This window comes from Gopherus flavomarginatus, chromosome 1 (genome assembly GCF_025201925.1).
Source record: "Gopherus flavomarginatus isolate rGopFla2 chromosome 1, rGopFla2.mat.asm, whole genome shotgun sequence".
NCBI classification, from domain to species: Eukaryota; Metazoa; Chordata; order Testudines; family Testudinidae; genus Gopherus; species Gopherus flavomarginatus.
The window spans coordinates 202,841,485-202,866,219 of NC_066617.1; the positions used below are offsets into that span (position 1 = coordinate 202,841,485).

The 24,735-nt window shown below is 44.6% G+C and overlaps 1 protein-coding gene across 4 annotated transcripts in view; it reads left to right on the forward strand.

The window, feature by feature from the left end:
• Positions 1–22,018, forward strand: part of MRPS6 (mitochondrial ribosomal protein S6) — a 68,543-nt gene extending 46,525 nt beyond the window's left edge. For 3 of the 4 annotated variants that reach the window (XM_050929779.1, XM_050929770.1, XM_050929798.1), the window contains exons 2-3: positions 7,107–7,246; positions 21,432–22,018. In XM_050929779.1, coding sequence (XP_050785736.1) covers positions 7,107–7,246; positions 21,432–21,612 — 321 coding nt within the window. In that variant the 3' untranslated portion in view covers positions 21,613–22,018. Of the gene's footprint in view, positions 1–5,721; positions 5,755–7,106; positions 7,247–21,431 lie in introns of those variants that run through there. The other variant, XM_050929788.1, reaches the window with a different exon arrangement.
• Positions 22,019–24,735: the final 2,717 nt, after the last annotated feature.

Genomic DNA, 24,735 nt, shown 5'->3' on the forward strand with positions numbered 1-24,735 from the left:
GATCTCGGCACAGATCATCACGCTGTTCCCGGTCCCGATCCCGGTACCGATGTGGGTCGCGGCACCGAGGGGAGCATCAGTCACGGCGCATAGAGCTGCATATCAACCAAGCTCAGCGCCCCCCTGGCCTTCTAGGGAGCCGTCGGTCTCCTCCCACACTGACAGTGTCTATGCCATGGCACAGGACAGGCACGCGGCCCTGTTCCAAGACCCTTCGCCACAAGAACGAGGGCCTCCACAGTGGGGGTTTTGGACCCATGGGCATACTCTCAGGCCCAGGGTCCGCAACACATTACCCCCCGCCCTGTGGCGGAGCGCAGACCACCGGAGGCGATGACGTCTAGACCCCCTCACTCCCCGGAAACGGACGGTACTCACCGGGACCCAGAGCTCTCTCCGGAAACGGAGGTGCAGCCCCTCACGGAACCCCCCGTGGACACCTTGTTGCCGGGGGTCTCCTCGTCCTCGTCTCCGGATGAGGCAGTGGCGGGCACCTCGTCCTCCAGCCCCCCCCCCACTGGATTTGAGGGCACACCAGGACCTCCTCCGCCGAGTGGCACAGAACCTGAACTTGCAGGCGGAGGAGGTGTCGGATATTGAGGACCCGGTGGTGAGCATCCTTTCATCCGATGCGCCCACCAGAGTGGCCCTGCCCTTCATAAAGATGATCCAGACTAATGCCACTAACATCTGGCAGTCACCGGCCTCCATCCCTCCGACGGCTCGAGGGGTGGAGCGAAAGTACATGGCCCCCTCAAAGGGCTATGAATACTTATATGTTCACCCGACCCCCTGCTCGTTGGTGGTCCAGTCAGTGAACGATAGGGAGCGCCACGGGCAAGAGGCCCCAGCGCCCAAGTCGAAGGAGGCGAGGTGGATGGACCTCCTGGGCCGCAAGGTCTGTTCGTCGGGGGCACTGCAGCTCCGGGTCTCAAACCAACAGGCCCTCCTCAGCCGCTACTCCTTCAATTCCTGGGTAGCGGCGGGGAAGTTTGTGGAGCTCTTGCCCCAGGATGCACGCCAGGAATTTTCCACCATCCTGGACGAGGGCAAGAAAGTAGCAAGAACATCGCTACAGGCCTCCCTTGATGCTGCCGACTCGGCCGCTCGGACCCTAGCTTCGGGGCTCACGATGCGCCGGATTTCTTGGCTGCAGGTCTCTGGCCTTCCGCCGGAGCTCCAGCACACAATCCAGGACCTCCCCTTCGAAGGCGAGGGCCTGTTTTCGGATAAAACAGACCCTAGATTGAAGGATCTTAAAGATAACAGGGTCATAATAAGGTCGCTGGGCATGCATACGCCGGCGACACAACGCAGGCCGTTCAGGCAGCAAAACCAGCAGCAGCAGCGGCGGCCATACTCTCAGTTCCGCCCACGGCAGGACCTTTCGAGGCGCCGAGGCAGGAACAACCGCCGCAGGCAGTCTGGTGGGCAAACGGGGCAGAACCAAGGCTCCACCAAGGCCCCTCCAGGACCTAAACCTTCATTTTGAAGGTGCGCCCGGGGGCGCAGTACCAGTTTCCCCTCCGGATCTTTCCCCGCAGTTTTCCAACCGCCTTTCCTTTTTCCTCCCGGCGTGGACCCAAATAACGTCGGACTGTTGGGTCTTGCGTACGGTGCAGGCCGGTTATCGCCTGCAGTTTTCTTCGCCCCACCCTCCCACCCACCTTCCCTGTCCCTCTTCAGGGACCCCTCTCACGAGCAATTCCTCCGTCAGGAGGTGCACGCGCTCCTTGCCAAGGGAGCCATAGAGGCGGTTCCGGAAAATGAGACGGGCAAGGGGTTTTATTCCCGTTACTTTCTAATCCCCAAATCCAAGGGCGGCCTCAGGCCCATTCTCGACCTGCAGGAACTCAACAAGTATATCGTGAAGTTGAAGTTCCGCATGGTATCCCTTGGAACCATCATCCCTTCCCTGGATCCCGGAGACTGGTACGCCGCCCTCGATATGCAGGACGCCTACTTTCACATCTCTATTGCCCCCCAACACAGGCGTTTCCTCCGCTTCGTGGCCGACCGCCAACATTTCCAATTTGCGGTCCTTCTGTTTGGCCTCTCTACGGCCCCGAGAGTGTTTACAAAATGCATGGCAGTCATCGTCGCACACCTTCGACGTTGCCGCATCCACATCTTCCCCTACTTGGACGACTGGCTGATCCGAGGCACGTCGGAGCTGCAGGTCCGTGACCATGTCGACAGGATCAGCACCCTCTTTGCGACCTTGGGCCTCGTAATCAATGTGGACAAGTCTACTCTACTCCCCACGCAGCGGATAGAGTTTATCGGGGCCGTTCTAGATTCTACCCTGGCCAGGGCCTTGTTACCCTTGCCCAGGTTCCAGTCGTTGTCGGACATCATTCTACGTTTGCGAGCGGCCCCGCTGACCTCTTTACGAACGTGCCTGGCCCTCCTAGGCCACATGGCAGCCTGCACGTTTGTAACAGCATATGCCCGACTCCGCATGAGACCTCTTCAATCATGGCTCATTGCGCAGTATCGGCCGGCCAGACAGTCGTTGGACACGGTCGTCACCGTCCCTCAGAGGGTGCTGGACTCTCCTCGCTGGTGGCTGGACCAATCGGTAGTCTGTGCGGGGCTCCCGTTCCATCCGCCCCAACCTTCGGCATCCCTGACCACGGACGCCTCCGATCTGGGATGGGGGGCTCACTGCGGCACCCAGAGAACTCAGGGCTTGTGGACACCACAAGAGATCAACCTCCATATCAACGTATGAGAGTTGAGGGCGGTCCGCCTTGCTTGTCAAGCGTTTGTCCATCTCCTTCAAGGTCGTTGTGTCGTGGTCTTCACCAACAACACAACGACCATGTTTTACATCAACAAGCAGGGCGGCACCAGGTCCTCTCCACTCTGTCTCGAGGCAATACGTCTCTGGGAGTTTTGCATAGCCCATTCGATTCACCTTTCCGCCTCCTATCTCCCGGGAGTGCGGAACACCTTAGCGGATCGGCTGAGCAGATCCTTCCGTTCGCACGAGTGGTCCCTCCGTCCAGACGTCACCCTCTCACTCTTCCAGAGGTGGGGTCGTCCCCGGATGGACCTCTTTGCGTCCAGGGTGAACAGGAAGTGTCGAACATTCTGCTCCTTCCAGGGTCGGGAGCCAGGGTCTCTAGCGGATGCATTCCTGATCCCATGGACAGCCCACCTGTGTTATGCTTTCCCGCCCATCCCGCTGATTCACAGAGTTCTCATCAAGGTGCGCAGAGACAGAGCCCGGGTGATTCTCATAGCTCCAGCATGGGCCAGACAGCACTGGTACCCCATGTTGCTGGACCTCTCAGTAGCCAACCCAGTTACCCTGCCCCTTCATCGGGACCTGATCACTCAGGACCACGGCAGGCTCTGTCACCCGGACCTTCCGTCTCTTCACCTGACGGCATGGCTCCTGCGTGGTTGACAGACTCTGAGTTGCGATGTTCCACCCTAGTTTGCGAGGTTCTCATGGGCAGCAGGAAGCCTTCCACCAGAGCGACTTACACAGCTAAGTGGAAGCGTTTCTCCTGCTGGTGTTCAGAGAAAGCTCTTCGTCCTACGGAGACTCCCATCACCACTCTTTTAGACTATATCTGGTCCCTTAAGACCCAGGGTCTGGCACTGTCGTCCCTCCGAGTCCACCTAGCCGCCATCTCTGCGTTTCATCCTGGAGTGGACGGCTGTTCGGTCTTCTCTCACCCTATGGTGGCGAGATTCCTGAAGGGGCTGGAGCGGCTCTATCCACAAATTCGCCCTCCGGCCCCTTCATGGGACCTCAACCTGGTCCTGACTCGGCTCATGGCCCCTCCATTCGAGCCATTAGCTACTTGCTCCCTGCTCTACCTCTCGTGGAAGACCGCCTTCCTTGTGGCCATTACCTCAGCTAGACGAGTGTCAGAGCTGAGGGCCCTCACGGTGGACCCACCGTATACCGTTTTCCATAAAGACAAGGTACAGCTGAGACCTCACCCTGCCTTTCTTCCCAAGGTGGTCTCAGCTTTCCATGTGAACCAAGAGATTTTCCTCCCAGTCTTCTTTCCCAAGCCCCATTCGTCCCGCAGGGAGCAGCAGCTCCACTCGCTAGATGTCCGACGGGCACTAGCATTTTATGTGGACAGGACCAAACCCTTCCGCAAGTCCCCCCAGTTATTTTTGGCAGTAGCGGACCGGGTCAAGGGGCTGCCGATTTCTTCCCAAAGGTTACCTTCATGGGTTACCTCCTGCATCAGGACCTGCTACGACCTGGCCCAAGTTCCGACGGGCCGTGTGACTGCTCACTCCATCAGAGCACAGGCATCATCGCTGGCTTTCCTCGCCCGCGTCCCGATCCAAGAGATCTGTAGGGCGGCGACCTGGTCATCGGTCCATACATTCGCTTCCCATTACGCCCTGGTCCAGCAGTCCAGAGATGATGCGGCCTTTGGTTCTGCTGTGCTCCAGGCCGCGACTTCTCACTCTGACCCCACCGCCTAGGTAAGGCTTGGGAACCACCTACCTGGAATGGATATGAGCAATCACTCGAAGAAGAAAAGACGGTTACTCACCTTTGTAACTGTTGTTCTTCGAGATGTGTTGCTCATATCCATTCCACACCCGCCCTCCTTCCTCACTGTCGGAGTAGCCGGCAAGAAGGAACTGAGGAGCGGGCGGGCCAGCATGGGTATATATCTAGTGCCATAGCGGCGCCACTCTAGGGGGCGACCTGCCGGCCCACTGGAGTTGCTAGGGTAAAAAGTTTCCGGCAGACATGCACGCGCGGCGCGTACACCTACCTGGAATGGATATGAGCAACACATCTCGAAGAACAACAGTTACAAAGGTGAGTAACCGTCTTTTTTGAAAAAAGGATTTTGAAACAGTCTACATGCATGTCTTCTTACCTAAGGCTTACCATCTCGACAGTAGCATAGGCAGACCTAGTTTCTTCAAACACTCCAGCAGGTCCTGGGTGTCATTTCAGGGGTGCTGGAATAGTTTTTATAGTGGAGGTGCTGAGAGCCATTGAACCAAACTGGAAAACCCTGTATGTAATGGAAGCCACTTCAAGCCAGGGGCTGCTGCAGCACCCCTGCAATCCTAGCTGCAGCACCTATGTGTCATTCTGCTTTTGCCAAACACTTCCCCGGCAACTTCTTTCTCTCTGGAGAACGAGTCCTTCTAACCCAGCCAGAGTTCCTTTGTTCAGTTCCCAGGCTTTTGGCACCAGTAGTCCAAGCAAGCTCTGTAGATATGTTGCACGTCTATGCTGTATTTGCGTGTCTGGTAAAACGAGAGGGGAAACTCTCTCCTATAAGATGTCCTATAGCCTAGGGCAGTGGTTCTCACACTTTTGTATTGATGACCCCTTTCACAAAACAAGCCTCTGAGTGTGACCCCCCCACCTAATAAATTAAAAACACTTTTTTATATATTAAACACCATTATAAATGCTTGAGGCAAAGCGGGCGTTGGGGTGGAGACTGGTAGCTCATGACTTCCCATGTAATAAACTCACGACCCCTTGAGGGGTCCTGACCCCCAGTTTGAAAACCCCTGGCCTAGGGCAATGCGCACTGAGCTGCAAGCCAGGAGACTATGAATTCTAGTAACAGCGCTTTGAGTGGCTGCTGTTAATATTTCTGGTTACCTTCTTGTTGTTAACCCAGGCTTCATATTCCTACCTTTAGAGGGAGGTAACTCATATTCACTCATTTTACAGATAACGTAAGTGAGGAATTACACAAGGTCACTTCAGGCTGAGAGGGAATGCTGAGACTCACGGTGGTATGTTTACTTAAATGCGAACCATTTAAAAACTTTGCTAACTATATTTCATAACTTTCTTATTTCCAGCTATTGCCATTACATCAAGCAAGTGAGCACAGGAATATGTTTTGTTGCGAGATGTTATCTTATAAGTATCTGTACAGCATATTGTTTATAATTCTGTTGGACATTAGAACTACTTACAGTCTCCGTTTTCCCTTCTCCGTATGGGATTTGTTACCCCAAAGTACTTCCTCTTTCTTCTCACATCAGCATCTAGAAACACTGTATTAACAACATGGTTGTGGTTCTTGAGATTGCCTGTCAACATCACTTAGTGTGTCATAAACAGTAGGATGAATGTGTTGTTCCCTCGGAATGTTGATAATCCTCCTTACCAAGTTCCAACAATCTTGAAGATGCACAACTGAAACATTTATTTTAGCTCTTCTGTAAATAAAGATGAAATAAAGTAATGGTGAAAGGTGAGTATTGAACTGACTGATCTAAAACTATAAACTAGCCTCGGTATGTACTCAGAAGGAAAGTTTAGTCTTTGGCAGTGTGTCCATTCCTCAGATAAGAACAATCGCTTGTTAGGAGCAGAATTCATTTATACGTTGTCCTTTTCAATTCCTTATTTCATAAATAAAGCCAAACTTTTTTGCTCAAATGCCAAACATTTATAAAGTCAGTGAAATATTTCACCATGAATCTAAACAAGGCTCCATGTTCGTTTTACACATACATAATTGAAATGACCATGTAAAATAGTTCTCTTCCTAATCGGTATCTGCAATCAGCCAAACTTTGGCTGATTCCCTTTGTGTACTTTTTAATTGATTTGCTTATTATGTTGAGCAACACCATAAATTATACCAGTTTATTGGACTGAGAAATTGTTGTTAATGCACTGATTTATTTATTGTGTTAATGGTCCATGGAAATCTGATTAGAGCCTTAAAACCACTGGGGCTGATTCACTATTCCCCTGAACCTCATATATTTATTTATACAAGTACAAATAGCACGCAAAATGATTCCAAATCAGAGTGGACTGGTATAAATGGCTATATAATGTTCAGGGCAGAGGTAAATCAGGCCCATCGGCTGTTTCGGCTTTTTCCCCATCAATAGAGCCTGATTTTGCATCATTGAACTCAGTGGTAGCAGAGTCAGGGCTGCAGTTTCAAAATTTCTGTTTTTATATATGAGCAAGTTGTCAATTCATGTTTCCTCGTTGGCTTGTTGTGTTGCTAATTTGCTGCCTCTAACAATTTAACAAGGCAACTATATTAATTGATTCTAATTAACTTAGAACCCTATCTGAATGTTTTTTTTTTCTTTTCTTTTCTTTTCTTTTCTTAAAGCCTGAGATGGCTTCTGCACTGAAGCGCACAATAGAGGCTTTGATGGAGAGAGGAGCAGTTGTGAGGAACTTGGAAAACCTGGGAGAAAGATCACTGCCATATAAAATCTCCAAGCATAATCAAGATCACAGAAGAGGAGGGTATGGTCTATATAAGATCCCTTAAAATCCCTTTGATCTCTTAAAATGTAAACATTTATGGTGGCTGGTTTCGTCTTTTCTGTAGGTATCAGATTAAATGTGTAGGAGATGGGTAATCCAAGTAAGTATCCTATGACTACTGGCATATAACTTGTAAATTACTATGAGTTCTAAGTATTTTTATCTTGTGCGAGTTAGTTTGTATTGTAAGTCCATAAACCATAGTGCTGCAAATAGTCTTGTTTCAAGTGTCGAAATAAGCTGTATTCTGATCGTGTGTCTACGCTGCAGTTAAAAACCCTCTGCTGACCCGTGCCAGCTGATTTGGACTTGTGGGGCTCAGGCTGTTCAACTGCAATGTAGATGTCTGGGCTCATGCTGGAGCCCAGGCTCCAGGACCATGGTAGGTGGGAGGGTCCCGGAGCTCGGGCTGCAGCATCTACACTGCTGTTAAACACACCCTTAGTTCAAGCCCCATGAACCCAAGTCAACTGGCATGGGACAGCTGCGGATGTCTGACTGCCATGTAGACACACCCTGAGAGATACCTTCCACAATAAAGACACTGCTTCCTCCTGGATGCGTATTTTTTTTTCCCAGAAGCCAATAATAGGACTTCAATAGATCCTGTTGTTGTTGCTGACCTTAAATGAAATGTCAATACTAATTGGCAGTAGTGATTTTTTTTTTTAATTCCAACATGTCTGAACTGTTGGCTGCTGTATGTGCCCTGTGAGACATACTTGTTTCCATGATGCTGTTTTTAATTAAAGAGGACTATCTGTCTGCATAATTTGAGGGAAGTATAATAATGACTTCATTATTTTGCGGATAATTTTTGCAGAATGGGTTTATGTGATATACTGCATTATTATATTGAATATAAACCCTCTTCCTGGATGCAGTGAGAATGTAATGAAGATTTCATCCTTTTGATTGCTTAACCATGTGCTTTGCTGCTGTTAAACTCTTCGAGACTACCTCTGATATGCTGCCTCTCTGCAAGGATTGAGAAATGTTGCTAGGCAACGAGTATTACATAGTGGCTGCATACAATACTCAAAATAACAATAGATATACATTTTTCTTAATATTTATATCGTAAATATGTGAAATTTGATGGCCAGCCAATATGCAAACTAATCTTTGGATAGGTTGGGTACATGCAAAGGGAAAATCATGTACTCTTTGAAAGATGTATGTTTAAGCTGCATAGCCTTTCTCAACTTCTCTCACAGTTGACTCACAAATTCAGTCCCACTTGAGAAGACCTTTTTATTCTCCTGTGTAAAGTCAGAGAGGTGATCACTGCCAGTTTGAGGGGGAGAAACAAAACCAACAAACAATTCCCCCTCTCCCCCACTCAAACAAAACCTTGAAACCTCCATGACATGCATATTGCTAACCAAAGCAACAGCACTGTGTGACCATCACCTTCCTTCGTGGTGTTTGTAATTATCGTGCACTGGTGCATTGCTTAATCCTGCAAGGCATTAGTCCAGTGTTTATTCTCATTGTCTAAACATGAAAGTAACTGTTCACAGGATCTAACAAATAAATTGTGGTCTCTTCAGCTCTGGGGCTGCATTTTCTGTCACTTGCCGTGCATGTTTCTGGTGCTATATACAATTGCACACCAACAGCTACGTTAAAAGAACATTAAAATTGCAAAGTCAAGCACTCAGAAGTAAGGAAATGACAGAATTAAGTTTGCCTGCACAACCTTAATTTGTCTCCTGCCTCATTCAGTGCACAGGATGGACAGTGCACACTGAATGAGCAACTATTCACTGTTTTAAGTTTTATCCCATTGTTCAATACACGGCTGCAGACCTTATTTACTGCACACTGTTCAAATCGTTCTCTGAATGCAGAATTACTAATTTCCATGTGGGTTTTCCTATGGCATTCAACACTGTAGTATTTGAATGTTTCACAAATATTCATTTATCTTCACTCATCTAACAGGATGTTGTGGGTGGCATTATCCCCATTTTACAAATGGGGAACTGAAGCACTGATAGATTAAGGTCAAAAGTATCTACTAATTTTGGGTGTCCAATTTGAGATGCCTAGGACCTGACTTGTCAGTGTATTTGGATTATATATTCAAGCACAGCTCCCATTGACCTCTGTTGCAGCTGTGAGTGCTCAGCACTTCTGCAGATCAGGCCCCAGGGCCAAGTCAGGCTTCCAAAAAATGAGGAACACACAATTAGGGACCATCTGTGAAAAAGTTTGGTTCAAGTGACAAGCCCAGCATAACACAGGAATTCTGTGGCAGAGGTAGGGATAGAATCCAGCTCTCGGGGGCACTGTTCAGTTGTTTTAAGCATGAGATTTCCCCGTTCTCTTCCTCCAGTCCTCTGCCTCATTCATTACACATGTTTCAACTTCTGCAACAAATGAGTCAGGGGTCCTAATAAACAGAAGCCTCCTTTATTGCACAACCCAGATTCATCCCTTGAGCAGGTCCATTCTGTGCGCTGAATGAGGCAGGGGTCCTGTGGGAAAATATGTGATCATGTAATTAAAGACTATCATAATGCATAGGCATATAAGCACAAGGAGGGACAAATTAAGGATGCACAGCAACCATAGACGTTATCTACATGATGACATAGTGTGCTGCAGGCCAGGATGTGAACCTGTGGTACACTAACGTGCCACATTCTAGCTGTCCACATGGGCCTAGCTACCGTGCACTATTAAGTTCCATAGTGCGTTTTGCTCCTTACCCCAGTCTGGCCCCTTCCTGGTTGCTTGTCCCAGTTTCCTTGCTCAGTTATGCCTCTTCACCAAAGCTGTTTGCTAGATCTGTCTTCCCCCTCTCCTTTGCTCATGTTCCCCCCCACCCCTGGTTCCTAGCCCCAGTCTCCTTGTCTAACCAACTCTGTCTCCCTCCCCCGGCCACGAGCGAACCTGCTCATCCTTCTCACTTGTGTCAACAGCTCCCAATCCCAGCCTCTCTTCCCTCAGCTCCAAGTCCCAGTCTCCTTGCCCAGCTATTCCCAGTCTCAGTTTCTCCCTGTCTTGCCCATCCTCTAGTCCCAGTCTTCTTGTCCCAATCTACTCCTTTCCCTCTTCCCTGTCCAGCTTTTGTCTCCTCTGCATTAGAGTCAGACCATTTACTCCTCCATGCTGCTTGGATGCCGGCAGTGCGGATATTGAGGAGGCTCCCTGCTCTCAATTCGAGTACCCGGCTCTTCACCCATGTGGTCCTGAACTGGAGCATGCTCAGTGAGGATGGAATCATCAGAGATTTTAGCTGTTGTAATCTAAGAAGCCTCTACTGAGCCAATGCAAACTACAGTTTTTCAGACTTATAACTTGGCCACATTTGGGTGGATTTTCATGGCAAAAGGCACATCCCTGCCAAATTCAAGTCCCTGCTCCAAAGCATGGGAGGCTAGAGCTGTTCAGAGAGAGGTTTCAATAATTTTTAAATATGGACAAAACAACATATTTTTTTCTTGGCCTTGTTAGAAGTGCCTGAACTGTTTTTGCTGAAATAAAATAAATAAAAACAACCCTCAACTTGAGGCAGACACCCAGCATGTAAAATTTCAACCCAAACGGTTTAAGTTTGGCAAGGTTGTGAGCAAGTTAAAACAGGGTCTGTACAGTGGGAAGTGTTAGGCAACCTTAATAACAGGCAGTGCTATTCAAGCTGTGGCTATAATAATTGGAAGTGTGTCCCTGGAGGTCCCCGTGTGCTGTGATTGCTCTTATGTATCAGATAGAGCTGTGCTGCAGTACTCATTTGTGGTGGATTATTGATGTGCCATTGGATATTTTCTGTGTTAAAGACCTTAGGTCACTCAGGTAATTAAGCAAATTCTAGGAGTAGGAAATACAAGCCAGTTCTTTATTCACCTTTTAAAATCACTTTGTTCCCTCTCTACAACACTTGCAAGGGTATTTGTTTTATTTAAAATGGTACACACTGTGAAAAGCACAGTAGTTTATCAAAATATTACGGTGAGCTAAATCCGCATCCAGCAGCCTGGCTTTTATTAAAAAATCTTAAATTAATCATCCCTGTAATAGGCAATTTTTGAATGCTGTTTAACTCTTCATTCTCATTAACTTGGTTTTAAGTGTCACAGCACCATCTCCTGTTCTGCCAAAGCTGTTTATAAAGGAAATTAAAAAGGCCACTGTGAGTGGTGTAGGTGGTATTATGTCTAATAAGAAGAGATGGATAGGACACAATTCTGAATCTTTTGAAGCCTTGCGTGGCGGTTTTATGTGACTCTCAGTACAGCTAACTGTCCAACTGATTTGCTTCCCTTTGTTTCCAGATGCTTGTGGGCTTGGGATGTATGCTGAATCCGCTAGCCTTTGGCCTCCTGGCTGGTAAACAGTGTGAGAACTTCTACAGTAAAACATACATAGCGTAGGCCACATTTTAACAGAGATTGTCCGTGGGAGACAGTCTCCTCTCAGTGATCATCACATAAACTACCTGCCTTCTACTTACAGAGACATAACATCCCTGTGCCAGCTATGGGGATTGTTTACATGAAAAAGTAACATTAGGAAATTATATAATGGGTTTTCGATTGTCTTTAGTGTGAGTATTTATTTTTTTTAGAAGGATAAAACAGTAATTATGCTGTCTGCTTTTGCTCTTTGTTTAAGCTCCCGCTTCTACCCATTTTGTTTTTCTCAGTTGGAAATAAGGTAGAGAACCAGCACTGGGTGACACTTCCAGCTCTTAACAATCCCACCAAAAAGTGCTCTGTGGTCCACAGACCATAGCTGGAGCCCTCCTTTTTACTGAATATTTTTTCCATCTAGTTAATTGCTTTTAAAATACAGGTAGAATCTTCATGTGCAATATATAGTAAAGCTGGGTTTGACTGAGAAACATGGCACAAAATCATACAGTATAATATACATAGCAAGCCGCCACAGTACTTAGCCAGGTTAATGTAATGCCTTTGCTAAACGGAGACGAGTCAAACAGGAAAAGGTTTGTTCAGGGGTCAGTTGTAGAGGCAGTTTTTTGTTGTGTGGATCTGTAGCGCTACCATGCCACTCTTCAGAGAATGCTGTTGCTATATGAGGGGAAAATGAGTATTTTAGGAATACCCCGGGCAGTGGTGGATTTAGAGTTAGTGGAGCCCTGTGCGCAGCTTCATTTTTGGGGCCGCCCCTAGGGACACAGCCAAGAAGAAGAACATTCTCTCTGATCTCCCTCCCATTTTTCATTCTTTTCTTCTTCATCCTCCTCTTATTTTATAAGTAATGGGAAGTAAATGAAAATAAAGTGAGGTACCTTGACTGGGGCAGGGGTGCAGGGAGTGGGCTCTGGGAGGAAGTTTTGGTGCTGGGTGCAGGTTCTGGGCTGGGGCAGGGAGTTGGGGTGTGAGGTGAGGGGTGTGGGCTCTGGGAGGAAGTTTGGGGGCAGGCTCTGGGCTGGGACAAGGGGTTGGAGTATGGGAGGGGGTGAGGAGTGTGGGCTCTGGAAGGCAGTTAGGATGCAGAGTGCAGGTTCTAGGCTGGGGCATGGGGTTGGCGCTCACCTCAGGCGGTGCGGCTCCCAAAGCGACCAGCAACACTCCTCCCCCCGGCCCCTGGCAATGGTTTCTAGGCAGGGGAGGACAGGGGACCAGGGGTCTCCCTGCATCATTGCCTGCAGGTGCCATCCTCGGCCAATGGGAGCTGTGGAGTCGGCACTTGGGGTGTGGGCAGCACATGGAGATGGCCCCCGCTCTGGGCTACAGGGACATGCTGGCCACTTCCGGGAGCAAAGTGGCGTGAAGGGAAGGAGGCAGAGTGGACAGGGAGCTGCCTTAGTTCTGCTGCTGGCATGTCTCTGCGCACCCCTTCGGGGGAGGGGGGCAGCGGATCTCCATGTGCTGCTGCCTGCTCTCCCCACCCTCCCACGAGGGATGCGCCAGCCACTTCTGGGAGTGGTGTGGGGCCACTGGCCATACTATGCAGGCAACCTGCCTGCCTGAGCCCTGCTGCGCTGTCGGCTGGGACTCAAGGGCAGGTTGTCAGATATTTGTTCTGCATTTTGGGGGCCCCCCTGTTGTTGGGGATCCCATGCCACCACATGATTTGTTTCATAGTAAATCCAGTCCCGTCCAGGGAAATTGTCAGGTAATGGGAATTTTACAGCCAACTGATCTCTACTTATTTTAATGTTTTGATTTTTCAAAGCTGGTAAGAGATTTTTAGACCCACAATTGCCATTAAAATTAATGGAAGTTGAGTGTCTAAATCCCCTAGGCAGCTTTGAAGATCTCAGCCGAAGTGTAAAGTTCCCTAGATCTTAGTAAGCAAACTGTATTTACTGTGAAGGAGAATGTGTATGTTGACAGTGGGGGCAGCACTTTAACTGGGACAAGTTCAGGGCTGTCTCTTCCTCTTAAATTTACCTCTGTGCAATCTGCTGTGTCCTTGACAAACAACTCGCGTGCAACCATCGTAGCAGTAATAGTTTTCCCAGGGATTTGGACGGTATATACATTCATGTTTCAGTGGATATCTGAGCCTTTACATTTAAGTAATGGTGAGAAGGTGGCTAGCAATTCATATTAGTGTATATTTTGAGAGGTAGGTGTATAAAATATGCCCTGAACAGAAAAACAGCTCTTTTGTAGCCAGTTGTGGTGGGTGAAATATTGCTTACCTTTCCTAAATACCCTTTCTTAAATTTAGGAATAGCTGAAGTTTGCTGTATTCCTTTTTGTTTATAAGCATATAACTTGCTAATCACTTACAGTATCTGACCTGTATGATATAGATATGTCATCGGAGGGCCAAAATACATAAGGTGGAATCTTGGCTTCATTGAAGACCATGGGACTTCTGCATTGACTTCAGTAGGACCAAAATTTCACCTTTAATACCTGGAATTTCTGGTACTGTATATTTTTTTCCCCTAATGTTTGGTGCAGTGCGGGGAGTTAGGCAAATTATGGTTTTAAAAAAAAGAAATTAAAATTTGCTTGCCCGAAGGATAAACATCAGCTCTGAGCTGTTAGGAGCATGTGAGCTCTTAGTATGCCTTAAACAATACAAAAACTATAAATTTGTGTGTGTGTGTGTGCTAGGGTAAATTTAGGAAAAAAAATTTGACAATTATTGCTTTATTGGTGTTTTAATGTAAAACTGGAGGATATTTGATATTAAAACCTGTGGTATTGTTTATGCTAGCTGAGTTTAGGACTAGTAATAACACTTTGCAAATATTAATATTTGCAAAACATTTTTAGAACCTTGGGTCAAATATACTGCATAACACCCCACAACACCTTGGAGCAGTTGGTAAGTAATAATTTCATCTTGTAGATGGATAAACTGAGGCACAAAGAGACTAAGTGACTTGCCTAAGGTCACAGTGCATCAGAAGAAATGCTGGAAGAATATAAACCAGGGGACTTTGTCCCCTCCTCTGAACAAGAGTCCTCACTCTCTGTATATTGTCTTATCTGGCTTTTATGTGCATCTAATTTTTACATGAGCTATATTTACACTAATACACTAATTTAATTTTTATTTAATGCAAAATTATACTGTTCTGAACATGTGTGTTGGTGTTTGCTAGCTTGTGAAATAAATTAACATAACTGTTTTAATAAGGAGCAAATCAGTGTTTAAATCCAAATGATGTTAGGCTTGAGACTTTATAGGTACTGCATAAAATGTTATATACCTTGGCGCTCTCAAAGTAACTTTTTTAAATAAAGTGCTCAAATTAGAGCGTCTAATGAAGTTATTGTACCACATGTGGGTTACGGATTTTGCCAGCACTTGAGTGGAAGTGTTTTAAAAACGTTGGATCTCTGCAATGTAACTTGTGGATCATGCTGGATATGGTGGAACACTTTGTGGGTTTTCTTTAGCAGGGCGGGTACTTTATATAGCCTAAAGCAGGAGGGCTCTTAAGTTCATGACATCTACAGCTGAAGGCACTGGGTAAGGCAGGATGATGTTTTGCTAGATTTTTAGTTCATTTGGGGGGATCTGTCACACTATAGTCTGCAAAGGAGAACTTTGAAATGAGGTTCACTTGCTACTTCAGTAATGAATGATCTAATAACCTAGAGAGAGCTAGTATGTGTTGATCTGAGCACAGGAATAGGAGCCAGGAATCCAAAGTTACAGAATGCTGCCTCTGACCCTGTATCTCTCTGTGCCCTAGAGAAGGTCAGATTTGTTAGTAGAGATGTTTTTTGCGAAACAGCACTGAACATTTTAAATTCAGTTTATCTCTGTGTAACAGAAAGATTGGGTCCAATAAAAGATATTGCTTCACCCACCTTATCTGTTTGTTTTTCTATAATCTATTTGGAATTCAGTAACCGGGGCAGCTCTATGTATTTTGCCGCCCCAAGCATGGCAGTCAGGCAGCTTTTGGCGGTGCACCTCCGGGAGGTCCGCTGGTAACGTACCCGCTACTGGATTGTTGCTGAAACCACAGGACCAGCGGACCTCCCGCAGGCATGCAGCCGAAGGCAGCCTGACTGCTGCCCTCACGGTGACCGGCAGGCCGCCCCAGGCTCGTGCTTGGTGCACTGGTGCTTGGAGCCGGCCCTGTCAGTAACTTCCTTAGCTCTGTCCACACACACTCTGTAAAATTCATTTCATGTATTTGTGAGTTCCACAGCAAACTATGCATAATTTTGGTTATTCATAATAAATACCATGTGCTATTTGTCAGCTTTTTTCACTTTGTTGTTGTTTTCCTCCTTTTCAGGTTTAATTTTGAAAAGGCAGCAGCCCTCATTTATTTGCCCACATGCCACTCAATCTTTTTTTTGTTTTGATGTTTATTCCTACCTGTCTCATCAGCCTATTTGTTTTCTGACACAGCAAATTCAGATCTTGTTTTTCTTGCAGTATTGGCGCTCAGGTACCACGGTTGTGGGTAGGGTACAAGAAATGGAATAGATAGAACCCAGGACTAGAAATCAGGAAACCTAGGCTGTATTTCTTGTTCTGCTGTTGATTCACTATGTGATACTGGGATTATCATATGAGCTGCCTTCTAGGAAGAGGATTTCAGCTTCAATAGCTCACCTGAGCTTTGGGGAGCTCCTTATAGTGGATCTGCTCTATAGCTGTTACTCCAGCCTCCTGAAGTAGTTTGACTAGCCTCTCTACCCCCTAGCATCCCCTCCTCTGTGGAGGAAGGATTGCAGGATACACACAGCAGTTGGTGGCTCTGTCACCTCCGTGGGGGATAGGATTTGCTCCTTTCATGTTTCTGTACCTCAGTTTCTCAATGTGTAAAATGGAGATAATTCCTCAGAGGGGTGTTTTAACAATTTTAATGTTCATAAAGTGGCTCGGATATTAGAAGCATTATTGTGCAAGTGCCAGGTAGTGTGTTGTTCAGGCTTTCCTGCTTCTTAGTACTACGTATTTTGAGGCTAGGTGCTGTTCTTGTACAACTTATTTTTAAACAGGCAGCTTGTTACAGAACAGTATTTCCACTTGAGCAAGAGGGGTTGAATCTTTATTCACAAACCCATACCATCTGGATGTAATTTTATTTCTTCTGAATTATAAGAGTAAAAATAGTGAGTGTCCATCAGAATTCTCTGGGAGCCTTTACAATATTTAAAATCCGGAGTGACAAAAAACAAACCTATAATGTGACCTCAGGCCTCAATGGGGTGCTAATGCTAATGTGTAACAATGGTATTTCAAATGTCAAAATTGACTATTTTTGGCAGAAACATCTAATAACTCTCATTATAACGTCACCTGTCTTGTCCTCCAACCTGAATCCTGCTGGACACTCCCATCTTACCTGTAGATTAGAGCCTTCACTCTCTCCAGCCCCCTCAACCTCTCCATTACGGAAACATACTCCCCCAGGGCTGTAAAAAACCCACCTCCATGAGAGGAGTAGCTACCAGCACTGGGAGCACGGCTCCCAGCGCTGGTGCACTGGGGCTTGTCTACACTGGCATTTTACAGTGCTGAAACTTGCTGTGCTCAGAGGGGTGTTTTTTCACATCCCTGAGCGAGAAAGTTGCAGCGCTGTAAAGTGCCAGTGTAGACAAGCCCCTCGATTTAAAGCTCCTAAAGAAAAGAGTTCTAAAGCATGAGGGCTAATCATTTCTAACATTCTCCCCTTTGCAGCAGGTGGAAACTTCTTTGGGTAGCTAACCAGATTGCCGACCACTCAACCTCTTTCAATTCTTGCCTTCCTCTCGGCTCTCAGTCACACTACACTATACATGTAGGCTGAGAGCCATGTCCCAAGGGGGTTTAAAAGCAAGCTTTGATCAAGGAGCTTCTCTTGTGTCTTCTAAGTCAAAGTACCCATTTGAAAACAGAGATGTGGGTAATTTGAGGGCTAAAGGTTGAAATAATTCTTGGCCTGGATATATAAGAAATGAAATGTGGCTATTTTAAGATGCAAAGGGAGCCCCCCTTCCTTTGTTAGCACTGATATTTCAGCAGATAAAGGTTCTGCTGTCCTGTATTTAAATTACCCTTCAATTTACGGTAGAAGAGGGTTACAAAAATAACTGTGGTCTCACAGTGAATCAGAGTGGAATTTTCCTGTATTTCTCCCCAATGACTTTGCTAACTCCTAGAGAGTTGCAACTCCATTTTCCAGCTGTGCTTGCAAAAAGAGACTGTTAATCTCCTATATTCCTTTCTATCCTCTTCTCAGCTTTGCTGGGATTTTATTTTGGTCACCTGACAAATAGTAGCTGCAATATTTGTGTGTCTGTTCACAGCTGACTGCTTTAAACTAAGAAAAATGTTAGCCTGCTGTGTGCACTATTGAACTGTAAGTTTAAATACCTATATCTATATCTAGATATATATCACTGACTAAATACATTTGTCTTTATGGGCAGGGTTCCAGATCAGCTCATGAATCACAGCAGGGTTTTTGTTTTGTTTCGTTTTTTGTTTAAGCACAATTAAATTAATGGAAACAAAAGGCAAAAAGACTTATTTCCTCCTCTTCCCTTCCCCTTCCCCTCCCCCCGTTTATAGATCAGAGCAATTAGTGCTTTATTACGCTGAAGGAAGGATGGTTAGTATGGTTTATAAATTGCATTCTCCCAACTGCTGCATTTTTGTATCTTCAGATAAAATATCTACTCTGTGAAACAGACACACAGATGTGCTGGAGTAGCTCATCCTTCCCATCCCCCACTTCTTCATTTATCAACAGTGCGTCAGTGGAAATTTCCACTGTCTGCTTGTGTGTGAGAAACCACAAAGTAGTAAACCTGCCTTTGGGAGAAAAGCTATTGCAGTTTTAGGAGCACAGTAAAAAGCAGCACACAACTTGCATTTAGAAATGGAATGAAATTCTGTAACAGCAAAGCCAAAATAGTATGGAAAAGTGGGGCGGTTCATGAATGAATGTTGTTGCTAAAGAGCATGCAGACTTTGATGTAGTATGATCTATCAGAATTTGCTTGGACTTTCCTTTCCTTTTTGGTTGTAACTATGCAAGGATTGCAATATTTTAACTGAAGATAGGATTTTCCTTCTTGGCAATGCACATCCTTTGGGAAATGTTAGATTTGTAATTTATTCCACTATTGTTAGGCTTTATCCATTTGGGTTTTTTAATAAAGTCTAAAGTATGTGACTTCTCTTTCTTACTTACTGGAGATAAGAAAGTATTAAGGCATTTCATTTTTTCCAAATGTATTGGGCCCAGTCTTTCTGAGACTTTGCAATTAGGCCTCATTATAGCATTCATGAGAGGAGTTTCTTCACATAACTAGTCCTATTGAATTCCTGAGGTGTAAATTGTCATAGTTCCACCCGACTTCAATGCAGCAATGATAGTTTACATCTGCTGAGGATCTGCCCCAAGGGGACTAGTTGCTTCAGTACAGACTACAGGACTGGTCCCTTTATTAGTATCATGGGAGATTTTGCTATCCAAGCCTAACAGAGGGAAATTCAATATTTTAATTTGGTTTTCCAAATTGCAGCACTTCTGCTACAAAAGGTTATTAGTGTCCATTGCTGCACATTCATTTAGGGGCTGGGAATGCTCAGTTAAGGAAATCCTCCTTTATTGTTTTCTCCTTGTGTGTAGCATTCACCTCTGTGCAGCAGGCCAGTGTAAGACCTTTGCACCACTTACGTCCCTCCTTTACCCGTAAGTGGCATATAGGATATGTCTACACTGCAGCGGGGAGTGAGCATCCCAGTTCATGTAGACAGACTTATGTTAGCTCTGTTTGAGCTAGCTTGCTAGCCATAGCAGTGTGGATGATGCAACACGCAGCCACTCGTCCAAGGCTGCCTGACCCCCAGGGTCCAAGCTCGGGTGGCTACCCTAAGCCACTTACCTGCACTGCAACCTCCAAACTGCTATTTTAGCGCACTAGCTTGAGCAGAGCTAACGCGTCTCTGTCTACCTGGGCTGGGAGGCTCACTCCCAGCAGCTGTGTAGGCAGACCCAGAGGCTTTGTGCTGCTCCTCTGTAGTGGGGAAATTTTGTTCTCTGTGTGTGTCTAAAACCTGTTAATGCTAATGGGACTTCATATTGCAGGTATTTAGATTGAAGAGTTTGTTTTCCTCATGTGTCATAATTTGGAAAACATAATGAACTTTTTGTTGTTGACACATTCTCTGCACTCTGTATTGTGATGTATATGTAGGCCCAATTTCTCATCTTGGGTGCCTGGCAGTTGTTGCATAGCTCAACACTTTTGTGAGTGTGCTGGGATGCATCGTATACAACTGTACAGAAGTTCAAAAACAGAACTCTAAGTGGGAATTATTGTGCTGTCTACTGTATCTTTAATGAATGCTGCAGTTGGAAACTAGCTATTTGCTATAATTGTCTAATATTTAATAGGAATTCTGAGAGACAACTGAGACTTCCTTTATTCTGTATTGTACTGTAGTTAAAGCCTTACCAAAAAACAAGCTGATGGGTTAAAAGTCCCCGTAACTACAATTTTATTTACAATGCCAAATTGCCATCTATTTTTAACTTTTGAAATGAGTATGATGGCTGCAGTAAGATCACTCAAAATATGCAAGAGCCGTGGGCCTCGCGCTCTGAACAAATTTGGGACATTTGAGGATATGGGAATTGTATGAGGATTTATTTTCGAACACACAAACACAATATCCAGTTGAGTCTCTTCTCCAAAGTGGAACTAGCATATGTTTGTGAAGAGCAATAGACCGTACCACTTACTCTATCCCACTAGAGTTTTAAAAGATTCCTTCCAAATTAAAAATCAACTGATGGAACAAGATCCAACATGTGAGTTACTTGATCTAATGAGTGACTGCAGAAGTGACATAGGGAACCTGAAATAGAAATGGAGAGTGGGATTCTCCTTGAAATAGGTAAGTTCCTGTACATCTGTCACAGATAAATAGATGGCTGACAAGAAATGCTTGCCTGATGCTGAAAATATCAGACGTATTATACATGTGTGAAAATAAGACCTCTGCAATTCTGCCAGGGCCAGCAAGACCTACATTACAGTATGCAGAGCTGCTGAATGAGTGCCAATTGTGCAAGTTAGGGCTGCCTGTGCACAATTTCAACATACATCTTCAGTTCTCAGAAGTTCAAACATGTCACTAATGAATACATGCTCGTTTGGGCTAGCTCCAGCTCTCTTCCTCCCTCTCCCCACCCCACTTTCTGCTGCTATTTTAAACATCCACTCAGTTATAAAGTAGTATTGGGATGGATGAAATATTGCCCATACAATATATAAACTTTAGATGTTTGACACTGATCTGTTTGTGAGTGCATTCTCCACATGGCAAGGATCCCTGAGGAAAAATGCATTGAATTCAAGGAGGGAAAGTATACATTTTGTTTAACTGAATAAATATGTGACTTTTAAATGGTCTGAAAAATACTAAGTGTGTAACTGTATGGAGTAAGTAGAGGCAGATTCCTAATTCCAGTATGAGTGCACAGACAAGAAATGGTGCCCTATGAATAGGAAAGATACTCACTTATATTGTTTTCAGTTGCGTAGCTCTGTATAATATGACTTACCTGTGTTTTTAAATCCATAATGTTCCTGGGCTTTGTTTTAAAAACAGTTAAAAAACCAAAATATAAGGTTATACCTTGTAGATAATTGAGAATCTGATTTTACAATTTCAACAGAATGATGGTATGAATAAAAGCTTTTGCAGTGCATATATATTATTTTATTGAGTTTGTGTGTATGTGTGTTTTCCATTATAGATATTTTTTGGTAGACTTTGATGGCCCACCCACGATTGTTTCAACGATGATGGACCATTTAGGACGTGATGTTGATGTAATTAGACCAACTTTTTTAAAGCATCGAGTATCAAAGACAGAAGAATGCAGTGGCATAATCCCAGTCAACTATGAAGATAAACTATATACCAAGAAAAAATGAGTATCCAAAAGATCATATCTGAAACTTTTTATTTTAGCCCAGCTTTTGGATACAATTGTGGTCATAATTTTTGTCTATGTTCAGAATAATCTATTGTAGTCATATGGCATCTGGAGTTAATGTAACTTTTAACTTTCTTTTTTGTTGTAAATTAAATAGTTAATTTGTATGCTTTTGTTAATAGTTGATGACTAGTCTGAACATTGATTTGCTTTCCTTGGAAAGCATTACATCTGATGAAGTTCTGTCTACCCATCAGGAGACTAAAAATAGCATTTTTTTCAGTAAGATTACTTCAGACTTTGTACATGTATGCAGTAGATTAAGAAAGCTCTGTTCGACAATGTATACTGTATAGCAGTATGTTTTTTATTATTGAGCAAGATAATAAAGGTGATTGAAATAAGCTGTATTTATTGTTGAAGACTATAAAAAGTGCAGGGAAATGTTACACATATACCCTACCATCATGCATTCTAACCTACTGTTCTGAATATAATCACAGAGGGTTGGTCTAAGTACAAATAAACACTCTCTATGGGAGAGGTTAGATACTTCCAGATGGCGGTTCCGAGAATGACAGGACTAGTGTGAGCAGAAAAATGCAAGTTATTGTCCTTTGTTTTACTATAAGCTGGAGCCACCTGACACTTTACATTTAGAAACATTTCAAACAAAATGGACTCATTTTTTGGCTTTTCCCTATTCCTGTTCTGATGGAGAAAACAAGGGGAGATGTGGTAGGTATTAACACTAGAGTATTACCTGCTGGGGGTTCTCTATGACTGTTAGATCCCTGAGGAAATCCCCATTTCTCCCTCCCCCTGTTTACCCTGTCCTCTCATTGTATCCACCATCTTTTCCATCAAGGCAATGAGCTGTGGTTTCCTTCAAAAGTCCATAAACATTGTTGCATAATTAGCTAGAAAGGACGCTCCCCAACTAGGCATGCTGCATCTGGAAACCCTCCCCCCACAACCCTTGCTGAACTGGAGATCAAGAGACCAACCCATGAACTGAACTCTGATTCCCACAGGACCGTGGGGGGGGTTTGTTAGTGATACTGCTCTGCAAATGCTCTACTATAAGGAAAGAATGAATTTGTTACCTTGCTCCTGGAGTCTGCAGAGTTTCATTTTTTCAAAGGTGATGCTGTAGCCATAAGAAGCTTCATTAAAAATGAGGTGAAAGATAAGAACAAATTCTCCTTTTATTTAAAAAAAAAAAATGACCAGCAAAAGGGGAGAAAAAGTCATAATCCCGCTGTTTTCCCCACAACCACTGAGTGCTACAACAACAACAAGGATGTCTAATCTGAAATAAGGCAGAATCTCATTCTGAAATAAGGCAGAATCTCATTCATACAGCCACCTTTTCAAACTATTTAACTCTTTGCACATCCAAGAAACCAAAAAGGGAACACAGGACAGGAAGGGATCTCCTTAGTTATCATGTCCAGTCCCTGTTATCGCAGGCAACCCTTTCATGTAAACCCATTTATAAATTTGAGTTCCATCTTAAAACTAGGTAGCTTGTTTGTCCCCACTACGCTACACTAGGGTGTGAACACACATAACATTCTTTGGCAGGTCACTATCAAATGTTGCTTGCTGTAGACATATATATATATGTATATATATAGTGAAACAATGCAACTGTTTGGATCTGGTTTAAAAAAGCTTTGCCTTTGGCTGGGATCTTGTGTTCTGTTGTAACAAAGGCAATTGCAAGTTTCCAAGCTTGCGAAATGGGGGAGAAGAGACTTCCAATAGAGCCTGGATGTGTATAAGTGTTGTAAGTCTGCTTTTATCCTAATGCCTTTTGAGAGTATAGTGTAGAAATGTAAAATCTGATTTCTTACTAGTTTTGGCTTCAAAACGAATAAACCATGTGTTTATTGGAGGAGTGCTTAATATTAAATGCATGCATAAGCCATTGTAGGGTTGGGGCTTCAAAAAGGTCACAGACTTTTGTCCTTCCTGTGAAAAGCCTGAGCCCATTCTCAGAAAGTCAATGGCAGAACTCTCAGGGATTCCAAGAAGAACAGGATTGGGGCCCAAAGTCCAAAGCAACTGGATAGTGGAAATATCACAAGGCTCTTTGAGAGACAGTATGTAGAAACCCAACTATCCCAGTATTAAGGGGAAAGGTGGCCACTATGCCACAAAATAAAGTTTAAGGAGGTGTTCAAGATATTACTGTCTAATGTGCTCCTTTCAGCTACCACTAGTCCCTGCAGGATTGATACAATACCAAGCAAAGACAAACATTTTCTGGACCCATACATGCCTAAATAAGTGTTTGTGCTTTATTAATCACAGGCTTTATGTGTAAACAGTCAACTAATTAAAAAGCTGGTTCACAACAGTATGTACCCATTTCTTCATAATTGATGCTTTCCAATGTGAACATTATGGTTTTTTGGGTTACAAATATAGCTTGGGATCCAGACCTGTAGTTAGCTATTCTGGGAAGCTAGTATGTAACTGGGACCTTTGGAGTGGACTTTCACGTACACCAAAAAACTCGCTTACACTCAGGTAATTATGGTTTTCAGCAAGTTGACCAATGAGTCTGCCATATGAGAAACTTGGATAGTAACTCTACCCCAAGTGAACATAAATGTCCACTTGTTGTCTCAGGGAAATCTTAGCCTTCCAGTAATAAGTTTGGGTACAGTGTCAGTTGCCTTTTGTGATAGTTGAATGTTTGTTCATCTCAATGAGCTGTGAGAGACTCTTGATCTTCAGAAATACAATTTCACAAGTGTAGAGTCAGCTGGATAGCTGACAGAATCGGTACTGCCAAACCACTTCCAAATCATTAAAATGTCAAAAATCATTGGCATGTTAAAAAAAAATTAAACTTTATTAACTAGAGAAACAGATGTTGAAATTATTTATAGCCTTCCTCAGCTTGTGCCCTCAAGGCTGAAAAGGAAGTAGTTTTATACTCCTAGAAATAATAATTTACTTACATAGTCCCTGTCATCTGAGAATCTTGGAGCACTACACTGAAGTGGCTAAGTATTAAAATGCTGATTGACAGCTCTTCCATCAGCTCAGCAGTGGTTCCCATTGGCTATCTTAAAGTCAGATAACAAATATGCACATATGGCTTCAG